This window comes from Anopheles marshallii, chromosome 2 (assembly GCF_943734725.1).
Source record: "Anopheles marshallii chromosome 2, idAnoMarsDA_429_01, whole genome shotgun sequence".
Classification (NCBI taxonomy): Eukaryota; Metazoa; Arthropoda; class Insecta; order Diptera; family Culicidae; genus Anopheles; species Anopheles marshallii.
Genome location: NC_071326.1, coordinates 35,624,197 through 35,634,675, shown reverse-complemented (window position 1 = coordinate 35,634,675; position 10,479 = coordinate 35,624,197). Strand labels below are relative to the sequence as shown.

The 10,479-nt window shown below is 42.1% G+C and overlaps 1 protein-coding gene across 1 annotated transcript in view; it reads left to right on the top strand.

Annotated features, from left to right (window-relative positions):
- The first annotated feature begins 410 nt into the window (after positions 1–410).
- The window catches only part of LOC128717901 (uncharacterized), a 67,963-nt gene continuing 57,894 nt past the window's right edge, over positions 411–10,479 (top strand). The window contains exon 1 of the mRNA XM_053811578.1: positions 411–618. Coding sequence (XP_053667553.1) covers positions 411–618 — 208 coding nt within the window. The remainder of the gene's footprint in view (positions 619–10,479) is intronic.

The following is a 10,479-nucleotide window of genomic DNA, read 5'->3' as shown; positions in this document are numbered from 1 at the left end:
ATCTTTTCGGCACCTTTCGTTATCAACGGCCATTATCGACGACAACGGTCGTAAACTTGTGCTGTGCCACGGTGATGGATGGATGGAACGGGTCCACTTCCACGCTCCGTTCAGTCACCTGAAGGCGGTTACGTTAGGTTCCAATAAAATCATTATTCGTCATTATCCTTATTTTTATCGGAAAAAGCATGCACAACGAAAGGCCCGACCCTCACGATAATGTTCGTTTAAATAAAACATAACTGCAAATGATGTGCTGAAAGTAAGCCGTACAGCCGTAAATACGACACAACGAATAACACTGCCATTACGAATAAGTAAATGTTGTAGAACAATTCATATTACTCGTAAAATGATTTAACCTTAACTTAAATGAAATTAAATAACGAATTACGTATAACACCATCCTTATGTGTTTCATTCTTGTTTTTTACAGATTCGATGCAAACAAATCCACCAAAGGCGCCTCGAAGCTGAGGCGCGATCTAATCAACTCCGAGATTGCCAACTTGCGTGATCTCCTACCACTGCCCCAATCCACCCGCCAAAGGCTCTCGCAACTTCAGCTAATGGCGCTGGTATGTGTGTACGTGCGCAAAGCCAACTACTTTCAGCAGGGTAAGTGTTTTCCATAGGCCAAAATCAAAATCAAGCCCGATCAGCACGGGAGCTGCCGATGATATATTCCGAAGGTCAACTTTCCGATAGCCTTCCGATCTTGCCGACGGTGGGCCGCAGCGGCTTTGGGCAACCGACGGGAACGGATGAACGGTGATTTTCCATCACCACGGCCAAACATCGGTTGTGGTAATGAAAAATATGTTCATTTGTTGCTGAATATTTCATGAAATCAAGATCACTCGGCAACGTTGTTTTTGTTCGCTACCGTATCGATCATCTACCATCCAGAATCGGCGAAGGTCGTCTTTTCTTCCACCGTTGAACGTGGTGCCAGGATCATTATTACCTAGGCTACTGGTTTTCATCCCGAGATCTCGGGTGCAAAAGCCACCAACTAGGATTTGCAATCAACGCTGCTAACATCGGAACACGATCTTTGCGGGGAGATAAAAATTCAATTTGTGGTGTTAAGTAAATTAGCTTCGGTTGCCAGTTTCAGGGAAGATCGAAAGGAAGCGGGATAATTCGGCCTATGTATTATGGAAAATTGAATAAAATCAATGTAAATAAAACAAAAATGGAACAGTTGAATGCACCAGACTAATAAATAAGTTAAGACGCGTTGCATGAACTAAAGAAGTTTCACACATTTTTCAAACTATTTATTGTTATAGTTAAAGCTCTTGTAAAGTTAAAGTTGAAACAGACAGAATATCAGCTTGCATAAACTACGTAAAATCAAATCTCAATAAGCTATTCCTTAAAGATGTAGCATTTAGGGGAAAAAATCAACTTTTTTTTATTCAACACCTTTTAACAGTTTAAAGTGTCATGAATTCTTTTCGGCACGATCTCGCCATGCTAAGTTGTCGAGATATCAGGCGAGTTACTGATGAATCTCTCAAGATCCGATCAATTTTAAATTAGACCTTGCTACATTTGACGCTTGTGGCATTTTCACCATTTGCTTCAATGGGTATAATTATTGAAGTAAAAAATGTACGTTTTATTGACATCATTTCGTTTGCCTTACTCAATTGAGTTCTAAACCAACATATTCACATTGTAAAGACCCTAGACTATTTTTTTACTAAACAAAATTATGATTTTTTAAACTTTATTTCATCCATATTTTTTTTCATTTCATCTAATTATTGTTAAAAACCCTACAATAAAATTAAGAGAACACTTTAGAAGAAAATAAACGCGTTAATAATGTTGGATTCAAAAGCAGATTCGGCCAAGATGTGAATATTGACAAAGTTTAAGGCAATTATAAAATGTTTAAATAATTTCAAAATTTCAACTCCCATTGTTTTAGTACTGTTATAAAAAATCAATCCTAACGTTGTGTAACATTGTAACGTAACAAATAATCTGTGTAACTATTGATAAAAAAAGAAAAATGTCTCACACTTCAGAAATGACAATTCTTTGATGGCCTTTAGCATGTTTGGTCAATAGAATCATAAATCAAAGTTGGCCGCAAAGCATCTTACAACCTCGAAACATCAGCCGTATCCATTTGGTACTGCCTTGGGCATACAAACTTGCGCGCCGCAACTCAAGCAGGATACGTGCGGCTGTCGCCTTAGTAAAGAGGTTTCAAAAACTGTTTTTTGCTATATTTTGCAAAACTATTTGGCGAACAACTTTTTGAATTAGGTTCGGACAACAATAATCAACTTCATAACTGTTAAACACCAACGCTATGAACATTCGTCTGGTGTCTCCTTATTATATAGCACTGCAAACTTTATCTAGCCCAAGCAGCTTTCCATCACCAATCCACGGAACCAAAGGCCGACCAAATCCGACTGTTTGACCACAGAATTAGAGCATCAGCAACCGACGTGTTGGGGGCCGAAATGGATCGAGTGGTTTGGGCGATATTTTGTGAGTGATTATTTCTAGAGCAAATGTCAACCGAATGGGTGGTAGATGGGAGATGGGTGAACTTAGTGACACCTAACGAATCGATCGGAATGTTCGGAACACAGGGAAAAACTGGAGCGAATGAGCTGGCGCCACATTCAATCGAGCGGGAACTGTTCAAGAGGGCGTTCTGTTTGTGCTGGAAGTTTGGAAACGATCGCTAACTGCATGCATGCAAGAAATAACTCCAGGTGGAAAAGCAAGTGGAAGAGGCGTTGGGGGTAAACTACACACGCGGTCCCTCCACTTCGTACCCTGTTCCTTCACCACTTTGCCCTTTACACTTGGGAGGGGAGGCTGTTTTTAACCAAAATCAGTCAAAAACTTATTGGAAAGGTCAATAGCTGAATGATGTAGTGTTGCCGATGCCGGGTGCCGATGGCCGTGTCTTCGGGGGTGGATGACTTAATCAGAACGCGTGAAGAAAAACACACTTTTGTACTGCTTACTGATTGGTGTAACGGGTTGTTAGTGTTGCTATGCTTTGTGGTGCCGTTTTTCAAGGGCTGTCAAATTGTTGGAATCGTTCAAATATTTACTCTGCCTCACTAGCAACAGCTATGGACCGAAATCTTTGCAAGAGCTTATTTGCATTGATGGTTTGGTATAAGTTTTTCTTTCAAACAATATATTTCTAGAAGCATCGAAGAACGGGGTTGATTATATATTAGAATGTGTTGTCACAATTATCTATAAAACACAAAGTGTATTGCATCAATAAACAATAATATTGTATTTTATGATCAAGTACAGTAATAACATAAAAACATGACTAGTTTATATTAGATAAGAAAATTAGGGTTAGACTAAATGTATTAATTAAATAAAAATAATCTGCTTTCTCTCTCTTTTGTATCGCCACAATAACCAATAACCCGAAGAGTTTAGTAATTTGTTCTAATTTCAAATAAATCAAATTATTTGAACCTTCAAATTTCAAATTTTTATACTTGTTAACTAAACTCATAGAATTCAACAACCGATTTCTCTTCTATCGATCAAATCGTTAGTTTTAATCCAATCACAAGCGTATGGAATCGATTCTTTTATTAAATTAAACGCTTTAACGACCATCCAGTTGATGATCCGGACGAGCCCCTTATAAGCACGCGTTCCTGGTGAGTAACACCGAAACGGAAGGGAAAACTTGTACATGGTCCTAAATCGTCTTTAAAAATCGATCAAATGTGATGCCGTTTTTCTATCCGGTCACAGTTGATCACATTTGATCAAACTCCACTCACTACGTTACGCTCGATGAATGTTTTTTTTTTTCTCACTAACAAACTATGAAGAGGTTCACAGGAAAATCGGTCCAGAAGCACTTGATTCGAACGCTGTGTCAATTTAATTTAAATGATACCAACCATTCTAATCAATCCGCGATCGTAAGCTGACGATGGCCATCGTTGCCTCCGGCTGTTCCGGACACAAAGTCTTCTGACTGTGAGCTTATAATTGAAATAAAATTAACCAGACACTTGCTGTTCTCTTGGCCGAAAATTTTTACCTTGGGATGGAAGGAAGAGTAGTAATCGAAATCGATTCGTCATTCGGCCAAATTCCACATTCGTACCGGCTGTCGTTTGGCGCACGTTCCGATGATGCCAGGCAGAGTGGGTCGAAGAAGGAACGAAAGAAAAAGCCAACATCCACACATTCCTGTTTCTCTCCACGCACAAACCCGAGCGTTGGTCGAAAGAACGAAGCCACAACCGATAAGATACGGTTACGACTTGCTGGAAATTTTAATTGTAAGAAAAACAAGGCGAAAATGAAGGGCTTCAGATAACCGTTTAAGCGAACTGCATTCGATTCCGGCCAATTACAAGCTACCCGTTGTGAGTCTTCCGCGTTCTGTTACTGCCTCCTCGTTCAGCAGCCATTATCTTCCGTTGTAGCTTCTTCGGGCACGTGTCATAACGCTGACATGCTGTCGGTGTCGTTACGGATGACACCTCTTCGCGGCATCGGGCGTTTGCTTGGTTGCGTGACAATAATTGGCACGGGTTCCACAGCGTTCCAATCTCGGCAGTGAAAAATGCATAAGCAATCGGTTTATGCTGATGCTGCTGTTTGTCACTAGTCGCTGTTGCAGTGTGAAGCGACACGTTGCACCGGCTGTGTTTTGTTGCGGAGTTGTCCGGGGCAGTCAGGTGGTCGATGACGACCTTGGTCATAATGATGAAATGGCGGCAAATTTGTGATGAGTAGTGATGCGGGACGGTACGGTTGTGCTTGGGAACGTGCGGTCGGTGACAAGATGGGCACATAAATTTACATCTTATTACAGGCACATGGCGCTCGAGGAGATCGATCTCAGCGTAGAAAAGGGGTAGAGCGTGAGCGAACTGTTCCTGGGATTGATTCTTAAGGATATGTTTGAGCATGTTATTAGGTTAAAGAATTTGCAACAAATAGCATCTTTTGTATTTGTAACATATTATAAAATTTTTTTAATATCTCTCGACATTAATGATTTAAGAATAAAAGTGACGCTGAAAGTTACTACGGAAATAAATGCTATAAACAGTGGAAGGAAATTTCGAAAACGGTTTTTTTTCCTTTAAGTGAAACTTATAAACAAAACATTTTTTGCTCAATTCGTTAGTTTGACAAACTACATTTAAAATGACCGAAAAATTGTAACCTGTTTGTCTTCATTGTATAAGGACATTTGGATGAATGTAAAAGTTGGTAAAAAAATATTTTCTTCTCAATTTTTCCTTCTCTGATTCTCATACAGTTTTCGACACGTTTCACACTGACAGTACAATCGAAGGACAACCCATTGTGTTCGGTTTTACAATATGCGACATGACAACTTGTGCCCTCGGGCGTAATATTATTGTTTTCATCGCGAACGATGTCTCAAACACGCCCTGTTTTAGGGTGAAGGAATGATAGGGAATGAAAACGCACCGAGCATCCCACATCTTATTAAACCAAACGTATCGAAATGACAATTCACACGCACTTGAGGAAGATTCCAGTTTGTGTGAGTGTGTGTGTGCTCTCATCTGTCAGCGCTTGCAACGCTTACCTACTTTCTTACCGGCTTACTTATTTCAACCAAACTCATCGAGACCTTCGCTATCGACCCCAACGAATCTGGATTGTTTTTATAGTAATGTAATGTAACATTTTAATAAACGTTTCACACACATGGCGGTTGTTTGGAGCAGTGGTGCTTTATAACGTCTTCTTGCACGGTTAAAATTATCTTTAAAAAAGACACCACAAACATGTGATTGTATTCTGCATCGCGATGATAATGTGACTTACGTGCAGCTCAGATAATCTTTGTTCCGGGAACAGATTGTGATAGGCGCGCTGAGATAAGCACAGCCCATGCACAGTTCACAAGTGCTCGGTTGGCTATACGTCGAACGACGTACAATCGCCTTGTTCCGTTGCCCTTCGCCGTAGGATTGTTTCTCGGCAGAGGAATGTTCTAGCGCACAACTGGTGCGCCATTTGAATGAAGGACGACCGAAACCGCACCTGCGATTGTGTACGTTCCTACAGTTTACGTCCGGTTGCAAGATTCCCGGTTCGCGAAACGTGGGAGATTGTTCCTTCTAGCTCCAGTGAGATCACTTTGCAGATGATGATGATGAATCGACTGATTTGAGGAAGACAGTCTGATCTGAACTCACAGCAAAGAGTGTATGATTTCAAATATGTAAATGTTTTTTTTTTTGTAATTTGTAATTTGTTAAATTATATTCTCCATTTCATGTCAGAATGTCAGTGCGGAAAGATCAATGTACATTAAACGCAATTTTGCAAACTATTGTATTCTAACTAAAAGAAATAATATTTCAATCATACATACCAGACACACCACTAGTTAATTCGATACAAAAGCATATGCTCGTAGAAGAAAATAATCTCAGATGCATTTTTATTCATCTCACTTTTTACTACAGACCGCACACGATACTTATCGTGGTGTTTTACTTTCTCGAGAGATACTTCTTGAGGTCCGGTTCCTTCATATCTTCAACTTCAGCATATGACGAATGAAAGACACGCCACATGTGCACTATTCGCAACAAACTATTGCAACCAACGAGTGGAGAGTGACGCACCAAAGGAACACCTTTGGGGATTTCAACCGTGGCACGTCCACGTCATCTCGGCAATGTCGCGCGTGCGGTCTGCAAACAAGCGTTTTTTTTTTCTTCTTTCTGACCCGATCTTCTGACCATTTGAAAGATATTGTACGAGCGGAGTGAACATGGGGAGGCAAACATATTGACAAAGCAAGAACCATCCACCGACGTAAGGACCCTTTCCGGCTCGAGTAGTCAAGTTTCCTCAAGTGGTCCTTAACGGCACATGGATGAGCTGAACCGTTGATGCGCTGCTTAACTTGTTCAACTAACCCACAACCAACTTCGGCTCGGTTCTTCACAACTCCTTCAAACTTCATCCGTAAACCTGGTACTCTCGCATTTCATCGTATGCAGCTTTTGTTTTTCAGGAGTCGGAACGCTTCAATTCCCCTTGTGGGAGTTGGAGGTAGAGAAAAAAAAAGACCGAAACAGTTCCTCACGTAACCACATCACGTCCTCATCCGGTGACGATGCATTTCGCCCATTGCACGCCGTCAACACGTGGCGGGCGTAACTGATCCGCGGCGTTAAAAAGGGTTCCGTTCCGGTTGTTTTGTGGGGTGTCAGAGGTGATCCCATAGCATCACCCTCCAACCGGACCCATCGTTTTGACCCGTTCTTGTTCAGCGAAAGTTCCCGTTAGATGTCGCTACCGTGTCAGCCAAACCGGGGAACATCGGGTACTTCCAATTAATTAGCCAACTAATTGCGGCTGCGGCGGCCCATTGCCAGTAACTGTGGCGGCACGATCTGTCGCATTCGGCGCGGCTCGCATACGAAAGTTCACTTTGTTTAGTACGCCTGATCGATCGAATGGTTCCATTTCCGGCTCGCTGTTGTAACGGGAGCCATTGGCGGGTTCTCATCGCTCAAAGATGAGCCTTTAGCGCGGTTAATTGGAAAAATGATGCCCGTACACTAAACGCGACAAATCGCTGTAGTCACGTATTAGAGCGAGGCGGGTTCTCATTACTGGATCGAGATTGAACGTGAGGACAGTTTACTCGCTCGGCTTGTGTTAACAGTTTGTAATGAGTCTTTGTGTGGTCAGCTTGGGAAGATAATCCGCATAAGCATCAGTTGTTCAAGACCTCTGTATTATACTGTCTTTTACTTCATAGAAAATGTTTGGAATTTTTATGAAGAAATAATTTTTTTCTATGTTTAACAATTGCACCGAGAGCGATACTCAACATTATTCTCTCCTCTGTCTTGCACAATAATAACATTCCACTGATAAAACATTTTTCGCATACCGTTCTGGTTGTTTTCCCATGTAATTGCACGATTTATCCGACCCAGTTTTTTCCGCATTTTCATACCACACATTCCTGTTCCATCGGATCCCATGCCAATCATCTTTCGGTCAGAATTTCGTACAGCGCATACCTTCTTCTGCGTTGAAGAAGAATCAATTTACTGCGCGCAGCCCAGCAGCAGCCCAAACCAACAGCCGTGCCTAATTTATCAATTTACGTATATCTCACGAAAACCCACCAATAAGTTGCTCTCTCGCTTCTTCCAACACACCCGCTTCTCTCCTCGATTGTCCAATTTCAAAATGATGCTTCGTACTGCCAGTGGAAGCAAGAGTTGAATCGTCATTGGAAATAATCAACAGCTGCGTGCCCTCGAGGACCTCTCGGCTGAGTCCTTGCCCCGTCGTTCCACCACGGGTGTCGATTTCTTGTGCCAGACATTGGGGAACCTGTTCCAATCATACTCATCCATGCTGGTCTACTGATTCCGAGGTCAACCCGCATGCAGCACACGTAACCAGGAAAAGAAAAGCAAAAAAAAAACACCTACTCAATCGATCGATCGCTGGTTCGATTGAAGGTTGGGGACTTCTTCGTCAAACCATACGGTCAAACAGTTTCGCGGTGCGCTTCAGCGTTCGAGCATCCCGCAGCGCACGCATTGGGGTGCTAACTAGAACGGCTTAACCACCGTAACGAAATTATTAAAGCAAACTTGATGAATGTAAGAGATGAAAATAACAACGGGAGGCAAAGCAAAGAAGCTATTTTTACTACAGTTACCATCCAGTAGGGAAATAATGTTTCGAATTTGTTACGCTTCCCCGTCCCGGTAACGAAATGATAAACGGAATGCGATGTGAAATAGATTTAGGGAATATCGTATGGAAATTTCAATGAAATTCAAGTGGGGCTCTCGAAGCTTTAAGGGTATCAATTGGGCTCTAGAAGAAAAAAATTACGTGAAACCAAGGTTCGTCGCTTGAAAATGAAAGACTTGAATGCTCGTTTGATGGGTCAGTTGATCCTGATTTCGCTTTCTGCAGACTTAAGAACATCACGCTAGCAAAACCCGATAAGCCTATTCAGGTGTCGACCGATGTAATTGAATTCATTCGATCGTTAAATGTGAAAACTCCGATCGTTTGTCAATCAATTGTTCGCTAATAAAGCGTTTAATAAATCTCCCCCGTCGGGTTCGGTGCTTAGAAACGGACCCCGAAGTGCCTGACACAAGGACAATTCCGTACGAATAGATTCGTAACAAGATCGATCGGTTTTGGGGTAGTTTTGTTTGGATTGCCGTACTTTGTCCACATACCCGGAGACGGGATGATCTGAATCAATCCATGGCTAAGACATCAAACAACGATCACTTGCCGCTTGCGATCATCAATCATCGGTTTTTCGACGGTTTCCGCTGCGGCGTTCTATTTCTATCTATGACGCACCGATCCACACAACCGCCCGAAATCCCATCATCTTGATGATGTTCGGGATACCCCGCCAAAAGCGACTCGGCTCTGACGCAGCACAGTTTTATGTTTACTATCATGCAATTAATTACGATTTGGCCCAACCCGTGTGTCGGTGTGAACGAAAGAGCGTGAGAGCGTTTTGACGTGAGCGCGTTTAAGCGTTCACTATCGTACATGTGACATTCAATTACTGTCCCTTTGGCAGTGGCTGTTGGGGCAGAAGTAAGAAGTAAGAAGGAGAAAAACGCACACGGAAAATACAAAATGGAGAAACGGGCGCAGCATAGTGTCCTCGCGAACCGCACCCTATCCAACGGGGCCAATAGTGCACAGATTGTGCAGCGGTCGTACGTCGTATCCTCCGGGCGATTCGACACGGTGCTTCGCGTGCTGTACAGGTTGTCATGGTTTGCCAGTTGGCGCCATTAACACAACGGTGGATCACACACGATTCACGATTTGTCGCGCTTGGCTATTCAACGGGTGGGCATGCAAGTGCATATCGCACAAAGCTTTATGCTGCATGAAACATTACGACGCTGGGTTAAGAGGTATGCGTCACCGTGTTTGAAAATGTCTCCCACTTCCAACCCTATCGCCAATTCCATCCCGCAATGTATCCGTTCGAATGGAATGGGAATTAATTTGTTCTAAGCGCAAATACACTCATTCATTCGTCCGGTATGTTCGTACGAAACGGTTAAACGAGTTATTAAAACGAAACCGAGCTTCAAAACACTTCTGATGGGACACGTCACACATGAGAAGCTAAGTGTGGTGCTTATGGTGACGGCAAATGTCAGCACAAACCGTCATATGAGTGGATAAGTTGTTTGAAATGTTGTCCAATAATGTCCATTATGGCGAACATGATGTTTCAACAAGCAAACATCAATTTTTGTGTAAAAAAATGTAAAAATTTTTGTCAGACATATCTTTTCTTTTCCGAAAAATATATCAGAAGATGCAAAGAACTGTCTAACCATTACCAAAATTTGAGTTAGTAAACAGCTATACGAATCATAAGCGGTAGTGAAAATAATTCAAGAAAATTGTACATAATTG